Source organism: Chelon labrosus, assembly GCF_963514085.1.
Source record: "Chelon labrosus genome assembly, chromosome: 6".
Classification (NCBI taxonomy): Eukaryota; Metazoa; Chordata; class Actinopteri; order Mugiliformes; family Mugilidae; genus Chelon; species Chelon labrosus.
This window is the reverse complement of record NC_140342.1, coordinates 6,555,089-6,573,365: the sequence shown is the minus strand read 5'-3', so window position 1 is coordinate 6,573,365 and position 18,277 is coordinate 6,555,089. Positions and strand designations below refer to the sequence as shown.

At 42.1% G+C, this 18,277-nt stretch overlaps 3 protein-coding genes across 4 annotated transcripts; 2 read left to right on the top strand and 1 right to left on the bottom strand.

The window, feature by feature from the left end:
* The first annotated feature begins 738 nt into the window (after nt 1-738).
* Nucleotides 739-5,682, top strand: LOC311489764 (uncharacterized protein). The gene is made up of 4 exons (XM_084547025.1): nt 739-1,115; nt 1,419-1,555; nt 1,714-1,807; nt 3,160-5,682. Exons 1-4 carry the CDS (start codon nt 863-865, stop codon nt 4,128-4,130), a joined length of 1,455 nt encoding a protein of 484 aa, XP_084403151.1. The 5' UTR covers nt 739-862; the 3' UTR covers nt 4,131-5,682.
* A 416-nt stretch (nt 5,683-6,098) lies between these two features.
* Nucleotides 6,099-10,726, top strand: LOC311489766 (E3 ubiquitin/ISG15 ligase TRIM25-like). The gene is made up of 7 exons (XM_084547027.1): nt 6,099-6,751; nt 6,843-7,160; nt 7,415-7,507; nt 7,601-7,679; nt 7,767-7,856; nt 8,723-8,758; nt 9,572-10,726. Exons 1-7 carry the CDS (start codon nt 6,494-6,496, stop codon nt 10,102-10,104), a joined length of 1,407 nt encoding a protein of 468 aa, XP_084403153.1. The 5' UTR covers nt 6,099-6,493; the 3' UTR covers nt 10,105-10,726.
* A 463-nt stretch (nt 10,727-11,189) lies between these two features.
* tox4a (TOX high mobility group box family member 4 a) lies at nt 11,190-18,016 on the bottom strand. Of its 2 annotated transcripts, none has more exons than XM_084547020.1 (9): nt 16,810-18,016; nt 16,644-16,709; nt 16,265-16,561; nt 15,906-16,151; nt 15,041-15,379; nt 14,853-14,933; nt 13,678-14,394; nt 12,321-12,463; nt 11,190-12,235 (listed from the first exon to the last, which is right to left on the bottom strand). In XM_084547020.1, exons 1-9 carry the CDS (start codon nt 16,912-16,914, stop codon nt 12,178-12,180), a joined length of 2,052 nt encoding a protein of 683 aa, XP_084403146.1. In that variant the 5' UTR covers nt 16,915-18,016; the 3' UTR covers nt 11,190-12,177. The 2 variants fall into 2 exon arrangements, with proteins under 2 accessions (XP_084403146.1, XP_084403147.1); XM_084547021.1 differs by having other exon boundaries at nt 16,265-16,558.
* Nucleotides 18,017-18,277: the final 261 nt, after the last annotated feature.

Below are 18,277 nucleotides of genomic sequence, written 5' to 3'. Positions count from 1 at the left end.
CACCAGTATTTCAGTATTGAGGTGGCACTGTATTGACAAATTTTATGATGTTTAGTTGTTGAGTTGCTGTTATTGCTGCACTGTGGGGGGGGGGGGGGGTCACACCAGATACCTAAAACAAGGGCTTACCTGCTTTTGCACCTCACATATATGAAGAAGACTGTGGGACGCAGTCTATCCACCACCACGGACGTCTACACCTCCAGATGCAGGAAAAGGGCCACCTACATCAGGAGAGACACCATCCTACCCGCACACACACCGTTTGTGTCCTCTTCCCTCAGGCAGGAGGCTGCGGAGCATCAAGAGCAGGACCGCCAGACTGAGGAACAGCTTATTTTGGTTCTCTTTGTCCAGCCACTGAAACAGAGAACCATATCAGTAGGCCGTATTGCTTATTTTGTTGCTTTGCCAGTGAAATTTTGTCGCCCTCTGAAATGGAAACCAAAATGCACATCCTCAATCTTTTCATTAAAATAATTAAGCCTTGCCATCTCAAATGGTTCCAAGATTTAAAAAATGTAGGCTATATATATATAGGCTGTATACAATATATACAAATACATAGGGACAACGGGGCATGTGACAGAAAATTAAAGCTTAAAATGGGAATGTTAAACATTTATTTCTGTGTTATTTTCTATTTTTATTTATTTATTTAGTTTTTGCTCCGCCTCTGTTGACTTGGTAACTGGTCGTCCGCTCGCTGCTTGACGCGCCTGCGCTGTTTAGAGACACGCCTCTTCTTTCTGCAAACCATGTGGCCGTGGCTTGGTAAATAAAGATCCCTGCAAAGCTTTGACTTCCGTTTAAGTGTGATTCTTTGTCAAACGCTGACTTCTGCACGGCCCGAGGAGTCAAAATGTCGGCTGGCGTCGTGACTTTCCAGGCGCAGGTGGAGGCGGTGCTGGGAGCCCTGTTCAAGGCGGCCACGGCGGAGTTGACCGAACTGTTCGAGAGCAGATACGGAGCGTTGGCAGTGGATGCGGGCCGCAACGAGGACCTCCGGGAAAAGGAAACCTTGGAGACGACAGACACTTTATCGAGTGGGGAATCCAGACGCAGCATCGGAGTGCAAGTGGAGGAGGACATTTATCAGCCGTCTGAGCTTTCTGGTATTTGTTGTTTGTGCTTTAAATGAGACTTCTTGATGGAGTCCGATACTACGAAAAGAGTACAGACAAGTGGCTCCTAAAGACTTTATCTGCATAATACAATCTAGAAACCAGTATAACAGGCTCTTGATGAAGATATTTCTTGATGCATGTTTGCAAAACAACATGCATCTGGAGGACACCCTGTTCATTTGTTATTATCGCACTGATCTCCTGCACAGGACTTGCAAAATGGAAAGCCAGTGTTGAGGAATGCATGCCTGCTGTGTCTCGGTTTTAACCCTTCCCCCCTCTTCTCCACAGCTCCCATTCATCCATCAGAAGGGTATGGTGGTCTAGGGGCGTGCAAGGAGGTGGAGGGGTGTGTCATTCCATCAGAAATCCTACAGGATGAAGCCACTGGCCATGCCGACCCTGAGTGGTCACGTCTGAAGGAGCAGGTCAGTGAGGATTTACTGGGGTGTAAATCACCTGCAGGATGAAGGACAGACTCTCTGAGCAGCTTGAGTAACCTGTTCTTATCTTGCCTTGTACTACTTGTTACTGCAGCATGTTGTACCAAGTGCTGCAAACATGCAGATGTTTCTTGTTTTAGCAGGTTGTGACACAGACTGTCGACATGGTGGAGATGAGCGTCCTTGAGGAGGAGTCTCCGGCTGATAGTGATTCCCAAAGTGAAGTTGTTTTGAATGGTAAGAGCTGAAATTCAAGGTGACAAAGACACCAGCAGCTTCAGCGAACCAGAATAAGTGGGGTTTTATCATGGGAAATGACAAGTATTAGTAGTACATTTAGCTTAAACTTTTACCAGTGTAGACCTAATTAGAGAAGGTTTTGTGTAGATATAGTTAGGTATGATTTAACTTCTAATGCATCCTGGGGTATGCTCCACTCTCCGGTGACCCTGAACAGGATATGCTGTTTAGACAAAAGACGTATGGATGGGTTAAGATTAGATTCCACATAAAGAAACAATACAATAACTATATGGCTTCCTGGCTGTCAGTTAAAGGTGCTATCTAGCTGTGAGGAACATGCCTCTTACACCTTAATCATTCACAATTGCTGCATTGGAATTTTTCTTATAATTTCCAAGCTTAACACCACCTGTTAGTTAAGTGATGTAATGAACGGTTTAGTTTGATCTTTAAGTTGTAACAGTGTATTCACTCACTTTTCCGTTACAAAGTCATTCACGTGAGTTGAAACCACACTGCCCATGTGCCTTCGATGTCACTGTAGGCTTATGCTATATGCAACAACGTCATATATGAGCCAGTGAATTAGCCCTAAACTTCCCTTTTAGTCCGTATATGTGTGCTGTGTTTTTTTGCCAGTGTTTACACAATCGCTTGTAATGCTGATTTGCTCGTGCTGCATTCCTATTTTTAACCAGTGAACTTACATGTGCTATATGTCTGGACCGGCCACTATACAAGCATGTTGCTGAAAGTTCCTGAAAGAGTACCTACCATGAAGTAGGACAAAAGTAAGGCCCCAAAAGAAGAGCAATTGTTCTGAGTTCCGGCAGTGCAAACACACTTAAAGGGAGCACTTCCTCCAACAGTTACAGGAACTCTGAAGAAGTTCATTCAGTCCAAAGGTGCCTTATCACTGGACTGCAATAACATGCTGTCATAAGCTCATAAATACAGCTCATTTTGGCTGTTCATCAGGTAGGCTGCGAACTCTATGGTGGTGTTGCTCTGAGGTTACATCTGCTCACTACATTAGACTCTTTATGTCACAACTGCATAAACTATTAAAACTATTTTCCTTTGTTAATCACTGATCAGGTCTGAAGTCCCTTTCAGACATCTCTTTTACATTAATTTGATGGTGACATAACAACTCTTTTCATGTTTGAATAAGCCCCTTGGTTACTTTTATGTCAAAGTCAATCTTACCAAGTCTGATCACTTTTCACCATAACATTAATCAGAAATAAATTACGTCAGGTTAGTGGTGGGATGGAGGAATTTGAGAACTCAACGGGAGAACGATGGAAATATGCAATAACAGAAATGTGTCTGATCTTTTTCAGTCTTGGCACAGACGCGGACAGAAACATTGAGCTGTGAATCTTCCCAGAGCTCTCCAGCTAAACAGAAGCCTCTTGTGATCCAACCAGATACAAGTGCCACCACCTCTGGGGATAAAGTGAAGTTTGTTTGCCCGTTAATCCTTAAGCAAGAATTCCCGGCACCCAAACCTGAAAATTCAAAGAAGCCAGTTCAAGCTGAGCCTCAGCAGGCTCATGTCAGCACTGCCAAGGGTACTGCTTACAGTCCGTCCCTATCAGACGGAGCTGTGACTCCCTCACAGGTTGGAGTATGGGAACGGATCCAGTCTGTAGAAGATACGAAGGACCATCTCCAGATGAAACTGAAGCTCACATCTTCAGACCAAAAGTTGCTGCGCCCTTGTGCAGTGCAGCTGGTAGACATGCTCATGATACCTGAATTAGAGACGAAGATTCAGCATAGTTCTTCTAAACCTCACAGTTCTAACTACAAAACAGTCTGGCCTCTGCCCAAAGACCTCCGCCACCATCGAGGTCTTCACACAGGCCATCGCCTGTGCTGCTTCACCCAGTGTGGAAATGGTGTTTGGCGTCTCCAGAAGGTTGTCACTCGCTCGCATGATGGATACGCTTGCAGTGTCTGCCGGAAAAAATTCAAACGAAGAAAGATTCTCCGGCGACACGAGCGCTTCCACACTGGACTAAAACCATACTCGTGCTCAGTGTGCTCCAAGACATTTGCCCTGAGAAAGAGCCTCCGCCGCCACTCGAGGTTCCACACAGGGGAGAGGCCGCACACCTGCTCAAAGTGCAACAAGAGTTTCAGACTGCGAGAAAATCTGAAGGCACATTTGAGGTTTCACACTGGAGAGAAGCCCTTCAGCTGTGCCTCATGTGGTAAAACTTTCAGGATCCTCAGGAATCTGGAGAAACACAAACTCTGCCATTTTGAATTCTTTGTTCCTTCATTTAGGACAATTGCCGGCATGTAAAAAATACACTGCTGGCAATGGCAGGTTGCACCACTGTCTACCTCAGATTCAAAATACTAACTCAGTTTTGCTTACAACTGATATATAAAGCTAAGATGATAACATTTATAGTTCCAGTGCCAAAATACCCTGTCTATAGTCTGTGTTTGGTGTCCTCATTCTGGGATACTATAGCAACAGCTTGGGGCACCATGACAAACAACCCTCCCCAGGTAGATCTGAGGTGCTCACTATAAGCTAACAAAAACACAACAGATTTATATGTATACACTATAAAATGTTAATTTTGAATACTACATACCACTGGTAAAGTTAGAACTGAGACAGAAACTGCGATCCATAATGATTCCTGATATTTCGAGTCATTCCATAGGCACTACATTGCAATGACTGATTTTGGCTGATTTTTAGAAACTCGCACTACTGATGTTTTTCTGTTATTTTCTCTGTTTTGCTTTTTATTCTTATATTAGTGCAGTGGTTTCCAAAGTTCTTTTGCAAGGCCCCGCTTTTGTTGATAAGAATATTTTCGGGACCTTCTGCCCCCTGTTCAACATGGATATACATATCTGACGTATGTTATCAGTTAATCGTCTTTGTTGCTGTCAGTTGCTTCATCCATCTCCGAGGCAAGGCATTAAGCTGCTCCTCTATGTCTTTTGACCTGTAGTAGATGAGCTTCGCGATTGTATTGTTTGATAGAGGAATTGCTTGTAGCTTCGTCAACCATTGTTGAGGACCACATCAATAGCAGAGGGAAGTATTCATTCCTCTGCTGTAGTGTGCGTTTTTTTGTTTGTTTTTTACGCTGAGAAACTCTGCAGACAACTTCATGTGAGATGAGTTGAGCATTTGAAGACACTCTCTGGAAATCACTGTATTAGTGGGACTGCAAGAATTCCAGTCAACGCGTTTTAGCATTAAACCACCAACCCTCCATTTGGGGCTGAAGATCTCTGCTGCTCATTGGAGACTGTTGTGTGCTTTAAATGGGTCGGAACGGACATGGAATATTTTATACTTTTATAGATACACAACATATCTGGTGGTTTTTTTTTATGTCTTTATTCTTATATATTCTGTACTCTGTATGTCCTATATTATTTATGTTCCCGTTTGAAATATAGTTTAAGAAGGTTTTTTTTTTACATTTCTTTATACATACACAATGTTGACAAATGTCTTTTTTTCATCTTTCTAAACCTACATTCCTTGATGAGATTGTCTTTTGTATTAATAAAAAAAACATATTCTTTTGTCAAACGGAATTTCATTACATTCAGCAGGTTAATAAATTGCAACTATTGGCTTAGCAGTTAATAATTTACTGGAACTTAGTTCTAAGAGACATAAAGACGCATGGTGAATTAACTACTAGTCGTTATTTAGCTCGTTAACCTGGTATGTCCCTTATACTATAAGAGTCTGTTGTCATTTGGCTTGTGAGTGGTAGGTCACGTGGTCTGGAGATGTAAACAGGAAGAGTAAAATCACTGGTCAGTCAGAATTAGCTCGGGCTTTCATGAATTGATGTGCCCCGTTTTTAAAATGAACTTCTTGAAAAGTCAAGCAAATTTAGCTGCTACAGTTTGCACTGTAACCGCGGCTATAAGGTCGCGTTTTAAACTAAACTAAACTTACACCGAAGAGACGTTTAAATTTGGCAACCTGTTAGAAGATTTTTTAAATAAGATTTCTAATCGTATTTCTGCCTTCTGCACGAGTCGACCGACACGGGATACACACAAGTACATACATTTTTGACATATCAATAATTATTTTAATTATCTGTAGTCAGTTTAAGAAAGTTATAGCCCCAATATGACATATGTTTCGCGTTGTTGGACTGAATTAACTGGAAATCCACAGGCATTTTATAATTAAAATAATATAACATTAATGAGTTTCAGTCACTTCACGTCGCTTTCATTTATGACAGTAAGCATGCGCTGGGCTTGGAAATGTTCAGTTGACATTTAAAATCTAAGTGTTACATTATGTAATTCAGTATTCTACTTTACATCATATTAGGAAGTTTTACTACACAAGTAACCGAACGCTCCTCTTAGGCCCCGCCCAACCAGGAAGTACGCACGTAGACACGGCAGTGCTTTCACTTTTAGCACTGTGTAGGAAAGACAGAAGGCAAGCAATGCTGGGGGCTTTACCCGCCGCGTTTATTTTTCATGGTGTGAGCTAAACCCTATTTGAGAACGTATACAGCCACAGTCTTGTGATTGGACTCGTGTGTTATTCCAAACAGACAGAATAGGAAGTGTTTCCAGAGGCAGCAGTCGAGGACTGTGTCACCTCTATTGGTTTCCTCCTTCCTTTCTGCTTTTTTAACGCTCACTGTTTGAAGAATGGAAGAGACAGAGAAAACTCACCTTGAGGAAATGCTGACGTGCCCGGTGTGCCAAGACATCTTCAAGGATCCTCGGCAGCTGCCGTGTGGACACAGCATGTGCATGGGCTGCATGGAGAACCTGAGGGATCACTCCACAGAGTCTCCCTTCCGCTGCCCACACTGTAGGGCACATTTTGGAGAGATCGTTGGGTTACACAAGAATTATGCATTGAGCAGCATTGCAGAGGACTTCAGGGTGATCAGGAGAACAAAGGTACCAGCTATAAAAGCTATTTTAAATCCTCAAACCTCTTTAATTGCAGACATAAACTAACCACATTTCAACATCATATTACTCTCTGCAGGAAAAGCAGACACAGTGTGTGTACTGCGACTGCTGCCCTGAGAAGAAGACTCTGGCCATTAAAACATGTCTGAAGTGTGAGGTGTCGCTGTGCAAAGAGCACGTCAAGGACCACCTAGAGCTGCCGGTGTTCACGGGTCACCCCTTGGTCAAACCTCTAGGGGATCTCCTGGAGAGGAAATGCTCGCAGCACGAGGATGAGGTGCTCAGATACTACTGCAGCTCATCCAGACGTTATATCTGCAACATCTGCGCCATGGAGAGAAAGAAGCTCAACCTGGCCACAGAGGCCTCCACTGTCCTGCAAAGACAGCTGACTGTGAGTTGAATAAGACTGTTTGAAAGGAAGTGATAGCAACAGTTTCTTCTTTCTCATTATACTCTGTGAAGTAGGATTTTCTGCTCCCCAAGTATCAGAATGTCAGATGTCCTTTTTTAACATTTCATAGACAGTCACAAATTAACTAACTAAAGAAATAAAAATAAGAAAACAAACAACTGGGATAATATCAGTGGCAGCTCTTAATTTTATGTTGTCTATTTAAAGGAATACTATGTTTGTTCATTCAACAGGAATACATGGACCAGAACTTCAAACTGCTCAACAATCAAATTACAGAATCCAACGACTCAGTAAAAAAACTACAAGAACATATTTACCGTGATGTGAGCCCTGTTTCCTACATTCTCACTTTGATAAATTGAAAAAATTTACAGTTTGACATCAGTACTTTTCACATTCCTAAACTCTTACAACAGAAAGTGAAACCTGCCGAATCGTGCCTTAACGGTGTCACAGTGGTTCTGCTCTTTCTTTGGTTCATCGTTCTGTATTACGGTAAGAGAATGCTAAGCCCTAGTTTGTTTGTGCTAGTCTTGTGTGGTATGTATGAACTCAATGGCGTCTACCTTTATTTCCAACCAGCCTACAACTTCTCGGTGGAAAACCAGTCGCTAAGGGAAGCTTTGGAAAAGCAGCAGGACCGTGTGCATCACATCTATTCTACCATCACAGGTTGGAAGGCTTCATTCAGTAACATTTGGGTTAAAGATAGTAACAGAGTTTGACTCACAGTCTTTGTCCACCGTCTTTAGGAGATCCCGAATTTCATATTTAAAAGTATAATGTATTCTAAATATGGTACAAACAGCCAGTCACATCTCAGGACTGACGACAGTGTGTCACTTTGTTAAATGTATGTAGCTTTGACTCCTCTTTGCTAGTGTTTCTTTCTTGCCTCCTATCCTCACATCTCAAAAGGAATACCCTAAGGCGTGAGAAAAGGAATCGAGGATACAATTTGTGTATCAGTCATACTGGGGAATAAAAATTTGCATTCTGATTCATAATGGATGGGTGAATTATAGCTAACATTATTAATGAGGACAATATTAATTATTGTGTATTTTCCTGTTGCCATTTTTATTTGATCCAAAAATGACATCTCATTTACATATTGCACTGAGAAGCAGTAATGTATTGATCGGGTGCAGCAGGTATGATCTCTAAATTTGAGAAAATGATTTGGTCAGGTGGGTGGCAGGTGGATGGTGTAGACACATTTGGATGTCGTCACAGCTGATCCAAATATCAGTGCCCAGGCCGTCTGTTTCCCCCTCTTCCATTCATTACGCTATGCTAAGCTAACCAGACGCTGGCTGTACAAGTTCTTTGTGTTTATTGTACAGACGTCACCCTTCTCATCTAATTCTTGGAATGAAAGTGAATAACACTTCATTCTTCAGTATGTGAAACTTAGATTGACTGATGGTTGTACGTGTAGCAGAACTCTTCATCTCCAGGTGCGGCAAATGTCTGTAATCAATTATTGTGCACTCAGAAGTCCAAATAACTATTTTTTTTTTTTCATTCCTGTGTAGAGCTGGTTCATCATCCTTCAGAAACAGAAGAGGAAGGTATGAAAGATCTTCACACATGTGATCAATGAGAAATGGTGATTGGTTTAGTTGTCATTATTCTAACTATCAACTTATCCAGGTAGTTGATCGCATTCATCAGTGCAGGTTTGCCTGTGACTCATTTTGTATCAGCTGGGATGAATTCAGTTTGGTCACTGGCTGCTTGAACTCAATTGTAATTACTTCTCTAGATGTAAGCTCTGCATCTTATCTTCACTAATCATCCTATGTTTTGGTTGTATAATTTCTGCATGGCTTGAATTGAGGCAACAGTGAGCATGACTACTGATGTACTAAATGTGGCATGTGCAAATTTGCAAACCAGAACATAATATGGTGTTGCATCAAAACCTCAGTCATAAACAAGACAGTGTAATGCATTTAAACACCATCTCAAGTTTTCTGAAAATACACAGGAAATAGGGCACAGAGGGGTTCACAAGGCCTTCTACTACACAAATACAAGGCTAGTAATTTTTAAAGTGAAATATAACAGTAGAATAAATAGAGGACCTGCGGTAAAGTCAGCTAACTGTCTGAGCTACTGCCTTATAGCAGATACAATTAAATTTAAATTCAGTTCAATTCAATTTTATCTATATACCATCAATAACGATCTAAGTTGTCTCAAGATGCTTTACCGACCCCAGAGCCTGAAACTCAGAGAGCAAGCACAGCAATAAGGCTGCAACAGCTCTGAATAGAGTTAGATGTTATCAACCGTACGCTGAATCCCTTAATATACAAAAGCTTCAATTGTAAAAGTGTACTGTATGTATACCTACTTAAAATGGTCTGTCTGTCTGTCAGGAACGCTCATCCTGGACATGGACACTACCAGCTGTTTCCTTGGAGTCTCTGCTGACCTCCAGACGGTAGAGCGAGTTAAAGCAAAGCTGGAGTATCCCCACAGTCACAGCCGCTTTGATGAAGCCCCCCAGGTCCTCTCCAACCAGTGCTTCTCCTCTGGCACCCATGTCTGGGAGGTGGAGGTTGAGGGGCACTGGGACATCGCTGTATCCTACAAGAGCATTCAAAGAAAAAGCAAGGAAAGCAGCGCCTTTGGCAACAATACAGAATCCTGGAGCCTGAGGCACGATGGCAACGGCAAACTGCTTGCGTACCATAATAAAAGAAGAACAGCCCTATCTGGATCCTTGCAGAGCAGCAGAATAGCAGTGGAGGTTAATTTTGAGGAAGGCAGCATCACGTTCAGTGCTGTGGATTCCACCATTACACAGCTGCATGAGTTCAAGGCTAAACTGACTAAGCCAGTGTGTTTGGGTTTGGGGCTTCATCACGTGGATCCACCCAGCAGAGCCTCTATTGTCAGAGCTTCGTGAATAACCCAGCACACTCAGATATTATTATAATATCACATTATTTGTCCAACACTGGACCAAACCTGCCTTTAGTCCAGGAGCACTGAAGGTTACCAGCAAAGCCAAGAAGCATCTCAGGAATATATTTTGAAGTTGTAAAGTGTATAATGATCTGTATAGCAGTATGTCCGATTAAAATTTTTTCCTTGTGTTGAAAGTCTTTATTTTAACAAAGATGTCAATTTTATACAAAGTGTTTGTCAGATTGGGCTTGATAGCTTCTACTTTATTTTATTTTCTAAGAATTTGACTGTATGGACCTATGGACCAGTGCTACTTGAGACATTATCACTGTAATCAAATTTAAAAAGAAACTACAAAGATTTATTCCATCAAAATAAAATGAAAGACACTACTACATATAACTCTGTTGCATAAAAGGGTAGATAATATGACTCTTGACGGTAGGACAGAGACTGTTGTTCTAAGGAGGGAATACAAACAATATGCAAAGGTCATGTCTTGGTTAAGAAACAGTCCCTAACTTGTGTTGTCAGCTAAGTCAACTCCAATGGCAACGTGTTGGATACGTTCACAACATCGTAGCTGGCCCCTCTTATTTAGGTAATATGCTAATTCATGTCTACAGAGTGAATTAGCATATTAGCTAAATATTTAGTTTCACCAAGCGCTAGCTATAACATTTAGATTTAACATTTACATTTAGTAAATGTGATAAAAAAGTGACATTGAACCTAATTTTTTTAATGTTTTTAGAGCTAAATGTGGGCGAAATTACGTGTTCATTTTAACATGCGCAACTTTACAAACGGCGCTCCATATACAAATACCTTTTCATGCTATGCGAACTGGCCGTGCCATATTCTCCGTCAGGTTAAATTCAGTACAGAACAGGTGAGCAACCGGTGTGTGTGGAAGGGTCTAGGGGGAGACGGCTTTGGGAAGGGGAGGGAGGGAGAGATGCTTTCAAGAGCAATAGGAAAAACAACGCAAGCACTAAGTTGTTTGAAACGTGCAAAAAATATTTCCAATTCGTTATCAGACAATGGTGGAGTAAATTAGTCACTGGCGGGCCGTCATAGTATTAACACTGTATTGTATGGGAAACCCTGTAGCATAGAATAGCTTTTGAACCCAAAGGGTTTTCCTTTCTTTTCCCAATTACTTGGTGTCTTGAGTCTACATTTGAACATGTTAAGGGAATCATCTTGCAGTTTCTCTTTTCTATTCTTTAGAAATAAAACAACCTGAAACTGCAACTTTTACAGCCAGCCTACTGGATGATTTTTCTCATCCAAATGTCAAATTAAATGACAGATCAACAAAAGGAAAAACAACTAGCTTAAGAAATTTTACTCATTTATTATGAAAACACAAAGGTCGGGCATTCTTGAACAACCGACTGATCTGAAGTGAATGTTTTACAAAAATGAAGGCAATATTCAGCCTGTAAGGCCTCTATCTTCGGTACAAAAACATGTTATATAGTCATACAAAGGGTTTTGTCCACTCAAAGCATTTTCTGCTAAACAACTGGAACCATGGTAGGTTTGCTTACTTCAAACAAGAAACATTAAACACTGAAAAATATCCTTGATCTACAAAACCAGACGGTGAACACTGAACAGTCTGTTGTAAAAAAAAGTGGAAATGTCTGTCATTTTTGTCCTGTATTAGTCTTTTCCAACAATTTTACAGTAAACAGGTATAAACTCACCAATGTGGGTTTAGGACAAGGATAACATTGTTTTGAATAGCTTTCATACTGCTCTAGCTGCCTTTAAGTCCCTTGAAGCCAACTAAAACTTGAATACATATTCAAACACTTCATAATTATCCTCGTCGCAGACAGTCCTGGAACGTCAAGGACAACAAAACTAGCAAGTAAGAGTTTTCTTTTTGTTGATGTAGAAAATAATTACTATCTGGTCTGAAAAGTATTTGTACCATGTCTATACAGAGATGCTCTGCTTCCACACACTCACTAATGCTAATCATAGAACCAGGGTTACAGTCATAACCTTGAGATTCTTAGTGAAAAGCACTAACACTGTGATTGGTGGCAGCTGTTCTTCACTTCACTGTTCCCATGGACTGATTCCTGAAGGAGCACCAAGCCTTAAATATGTCTCTGAAAAACAGAGCACATCATGTTAAGAGGGGGTCTCTGCCATGTGCTTAAAACAAACATAGAACAAGTGCAGATCTCTACATACCTGCAGTGATTGGCCACACATTCGTTACTGCAGTATTCTTTGTCCCAGTCGTCACTTTCCACTGCTGGGTTGTTGCAGCCGGTCCTCAAACACACACTCCTTATAGTAGCACCATCACTGGACCCATTTACCTCCATCTCATCCTGAAAAAAAAAAAGTATTAGTAAGTATTAGTCATTTTTTGGCCTTTTGTGGCTTTATTTGATAGTGGAAAGCGGAAAAACACAGGAAGTAATGTGGTTAGGGGAGAATCAAACCTGCGGCACTGCGGCTCAGACTATAGCCCCAGTTTGTGGGTGGCCACTAAACCAGATGAGGAAATGGGTGTCCCAGTAAATAGCTATTCATGTCAAAGTCAACACTGATTACACAAGTTTTTACCATTTGCAGGTAAGTGTTTGGTTATAGCACCTTTCATCTGCACTGTTTATTTTTCAAATCTCTGTGTGTTCATTTGCATTGGGTGTTAACAAACAGAAATTCTGGGACGCTGTATTCCTTTGGTAGTGTGAACACACTGTGTCCTGGGTCACATTAAAGACAGTCTAAGGGGTGCTGTTGTGTAAAAATGTTTTCCTTTTCCACAACCGCCTTTAGAAATGATCGTCTGAAAAAGGAAAAAGCGTTGTCTAAACACTTAAATTATGAAATATGGTAATCAAAAACGTCACGTGGCATGCGGTTAGTTATTGATGCGACCACGTTGATGAATGAAGGAGCTGCACTGAGTTAAGTTACTTATTTAGCTTTATTACCAGAGAATTTTCCGTCACAGCGGTGAAATTATGGTGCATGTGGAAGTTTTCAGGGTTAGATTTATAATCTGAGCATGTGCAGCCCTCTAAAATAATAACGTCAGTGTAGAGATTAACAAATAAATAACTTAACCTTTGTGATTTGAATGAGTGAGAAAGTCTTTACAGCTTGTTCCAAAATATGTATCATTTCATACTAATAGAGCATCTGCTACAATATTCTCCTGCGTGGCAAATAATGTCTGTGTTTATTTGCATACAGACAGCGAAACTGAGATTTCAAGTGCTGCTTGGGGATGCAAGTGGAGATGCATTTTAATGCCAGGTGTGAACACAGGTACTTGAAGCTGGCCACTTGAATTTGAATTACCCAGGTCGGGTGTTAAAGTAAGATGTAAACAGGGTCTGCCTAAAAAAATACAACATAGAAAGTCCTACTATTTTCATTTTCCAAGAAATTATTCAATATGTAAAAAAAATATTAGAAACTTGTACTACGAGTACTGCCTGATGGTGTCTGAAGATTAATTGTAAGCGAGCATTAATTAAATCAAGGTTATTTGTGGATAAAACAAAAAACGAAGAAGAAAGAGAACAATTACCTCTTCTGAATGCAGCACTTCTGTAACATAATCTGCGTCTGGATTGCCTGGCGTCTCGGCAGAATTCACTACTTGCACTGACAAAATTGGTACAGACTGGGCAGATGTGGTCGCAGTTGATGATGCAGCTGCTGTATTAGGAACAATAATAGGAAGGGCCTCTTTGCCCTGAATGGAGGCAGGAACTATTTTTATCTGGAGTGGAGGTGGAGGTGTAGCTGTGACGGACACAGCGAGCCCTTGCATGGTGCCTCCTTCCCTGGGCTTGGCCTGTAATGGTGGGGGTGCTGGTGCCATCTGCTGGAGTCGCGGAGGAGGCGGCGCATTCTGCATCTGCTGCAGTGGAGGTGGCTGCCGTGAGGCGCCCGAGACGACGAGGGTAGGTTGCAAGGCATGGACCCCTCCGGGCAACACAGTAACGACCTGCCCCCCACCCTGCAACATGCCCTTTGGGATTATGATCTTGGTGATGGTCTGGGCTGGGTTTACTGCAGCTGCAGGCGTGGACACTTTGTTTGCCCCAGTGCGCGAGCGCGTGGTCATCTCTGGGACGTCCAGGATGATGTTGGAGGCACAAATATTGGTGATGGTGTTCTCTTCCATGTTGCTGTTAGCTGGGCGGATTGTCTGATGACCAATGGAGGGAAGTGCTACAGGAGTTGTGTTAACCACAGGTGGAGGTGGTGAAGGGGCAGTGTCCATCTCCTCAGTGGCACACTGTGATAAGGCCAAATCAAAGAAATTAGACAAATGAATTGAAAAAAAAACGACGCAAACACCCGGCTTTGCTTTAGATCAGTGGTGAGCAAACTACGGCTGTTTAATCTGGCCTGTCAAGAATTTATAAAACTGTCCTAACAACCCTGGGTGTCCCATTCAATGTTAATACTATGGCCGACCACCAAAAAATACTTTGTGCACATCTCAAACAACGTTGTGCTTGTGTTGTGTTCTTCTCTATTCCTCTCGAAAGCATCTCTCCCAATAAGTTAGATGATCTCTCTTATTCTATGTGGCATGCAGACATTTCATACACCGATCAGCCACAGCATTAAAACCACTGTAGATGTAAATAACACTGACCATGTTGAAACAATGCAATGTTTTGCTGGCAAAGAGCAGCCCTCGAACCAAAAAGTTTCCCCACCCTGCTTTAGAGTATAATATGGCGTTACCTGTGAGAGCTGGTTGGCTCTGTAAGCTGCAAGCGCTTTCAAATACTCCTTCTTGGCTGCTTCTGTCTTTTTCTTATATACCTAGAGGAGACAAAACAAGTACCGCTGCCTTAAACAGGGACCATTTCTGAATGCTTGCAACAACAAGCCTTTTTTGTGTCAGTGAGGACATGAACATGTGCAAATACCTGTTTCTGTTCCTCAGCGAGGCTGTCCCACATGGAGGCCACAATCTTGGACACCTCCCCAAAGGAGGCATTGGGGTTCTGGCCTTTAATGGCCGCCTGGGTGTCTCTGAAGAACAACGCATATGCCGAAACTGGCTTCTGTGGCTCATTGGGGTCTTTCTTCTTCCTTGCCTTCTTTGCGCCGATCGCCGCACTTGCTGCGGCGAGTGAAACGGGCTTCCCCCCACCCCGCCTTGCCGTAGCTGGGGAGACAGAAGATGGGGAAGCGTGGTGGGAAGAGATCTGGGAGAGGACCGAGGAAGAGGAGAAAGACATGGGGGAGTCCACCAGAACACTTCTCTGTGAGAGAGGGAGAGATGGGAGAGCAGAGGTTAGCTACAGGACCTAAAACAGAGCAGTGAATTATAAAGTTGGATTTAGTGCAAAAGGATTCTACCCCACCTCCTAGTTGTTGTTTTAGTGCGGACCTCTTAATAAACTGGGCCAAATGTTCAAAGAAAAGGTCCCTATAAAAAGTGGGTTATACTATATGCCCTAAACTACAACTACTAACAACTACCAGTGTTACTGCAGGGTTCGGCTCTTGGCTAAAACTTTTATCAGAGCAGCAGACTCTTATTTTCGGGAGGGAGGCAGCCTCCCTAGTTCTTTTTATCAGGAAACAAACTAGCCGTTTCATAAGAACTCCAAATGGTGATTTGATTGGCCGTTATCAGACTGGGTATGTCTTGTAATTCATCCAATGATTATTTTTGTGTGTCTTTTGTGTTAACTTGTGTTGCCTTTGTTTTATGTTCGATTTTTATTAAAGATCGGTGTACAATACAAGACCTGATTTTTGTGCGCTACAGGTGTTACTCCTCACCTTGAAATCATCCATGTCCTCATCCTGTAAGGAACCAGCTGGAGAGGGTGTTGCTGACAGCGGCTGCTCATGTGTCTCTGAGTGGTGCCCAATGTTTTCTCCCCCAAGCCCCAGTGCCAGCTCCGACTGGTTAATAGTAGCCAGCTGACTGCTTCCTAGAAGACCATGACCAATGTCACCGAGCTGAACATCAATGGTCATCGGGGATGAACTGCTGAAATGCGAACCGGTAGAGTTTCCAAGTTCCTGTAGAGGGATTACAACAAAAACAGATGCCAAACCATTCCTAACTGTATTTATGAACAAGTAACATTTAAAGACACCAAACAGTATCCTGTCTCCACAGATAAAACACTCACCAGGGCAGAAGAGCTCAGCAGAGCTCCCCCTCCAGCCTGGCCCATTGTCCCAAGGTTCAGCTGCTCCAAGCCTTGAGAACCAGAGTTCACAAATGTGGAAGCAAAGGAGGGGTCATTGGCCTCGACCACCAGGTTGCTGACAAGGCTACGTGACCCTGAAGGTCCCCCAGTGTCTGATCCATCAGTCAACTCGAAGTGGGATACAGCATCACTGATGCTCAGAGCTGGGTCTGGGTCGAGGGAGATAGGGGGGATCTCGAACACCTCATCACCGAGACTTGGGGTGTGGAATGTCTGCTGCATGCGAAAGACAAATGGTAACAGGTCAGAACAATAAAGACCTGTTGGTCTGTAATGCTGCTTCATTTGATTCACTCACCTCTGCGGACAAAAAAGGGTGGCCCCCTCCACTGATGGTGAGATAACTGTCGCTGCCCTCTGAAAACTGAAACACATCGTCAGCGTTTAACTAACTGAAGCGAAACCTCGACTCTTTCAGTAAAAGACGACATGTTCCCATTAAATGTTGGTTGATCTTTGTTTACCTTATTTTCCTCCGAGTATCCACCGTACGCTTGTGTGTCCAAAAACTCCGAATCAACATTTTGGGCACAACCATCCGACAGGTCAGAGTAAAAATTAAGGTCCATTTTGAAATGAATTACTCCAAACGATCACACACGTTGTATACTTTGCTGAAATTTGATTTTTCTTAATTCCCTACCCATTTAGGGCAACTACCCTGTGTTAACTTATGTTGCTAGCAGCTAGCTAGCTAAACACTGTCTGTTAGCATAACGCTAAGGTCGAATAGATGATGCTAAACTATGTTCACTATGAAACCTCGGGGAGAACTGACACAATGGGCTGATTTAAGATTCATAACAAACTGCCACAATGTTGGTAAAACACATAGCAGGCCAAAGTTTACTGGAGGCCCACAACAAACCCATTCATATGCCGGAGAGCTAAGGCTAGCGCCCTCACCGCAGTGCCAAGATACTGCCGGGTTCAGGGGCTGTCGGAAAAAACAGCTTTCTTGAGACACACAGTTGTATGTACAGTGTTTGTTAAATTCATTTACCGCGGGAGCTTTCTGATTCAGAGAAGTACAACATGTGTTTAAGTAAGAATGATTTTAGTCGGCTTAATATTTTGTTTATTCAGTTGAAACAACTAGTCAAACGGCAGACTCACATATTTCGGTTTTCATTTGAAGTATAAAATGGTACCATCCTTTCCTCTTCCCCAACAATACACATATTAACACCATTTAATATATGTTAAATGTTTAAAAAGTAATTTAAATTCGGTTAACAGTCAAATGTAGACCTTTTAAATACAAATCAGCTGATGCTTCTAGCATTCATATTTTATTACTGGGTTATACTGTGTGTATCATTGTAAATCATGTTAATATGTGTGCACTCTTGAATGAATCTGGCTGATACAGTCTCCTGTAACAAAATAAACACAAGTGCCATCGGAATCATGCATGCTCACACTGCCTCCATCACGTTTTATCATGAGCTGTTCCAAGCCTTCTCCATACTTATTTCTTCCAATCATTCTGGTACAGGTTGACCTGTCCAAAGAATGCTGTTCCATGATTGCTTTGACTTTTAAGATCAGTAACCATGCCCCTTGTTGTAACCCTGTGTATTCACTCTTGTGATGTCTTCTCTTTGTGTAAGTCTTGGATAACGACTTGTCGACCTACTGAAGTCTTCACTTGCGTAGATGGATGTTATGAAGAGGTTTCTGACGATCCTGTAATCATCCTCTTTCTTCTGTGGACATCCAGCCTTTTTTATGTTGCTGAGCTCAATATACCAGACTGTTTATTTGGTCCTAATTGCACACTCCTGTTTAGTTTTCGTAGCATATGTCGTCTTTCACTCCTTTGAACAAGTTGTGAATTCACAGAAATAGTTTCTAAATGCAAATGCACAAGCATATCCAGAACTTTTATCTGCTCAGTGATGAAGACATATTGAAGGAATATCCCACACA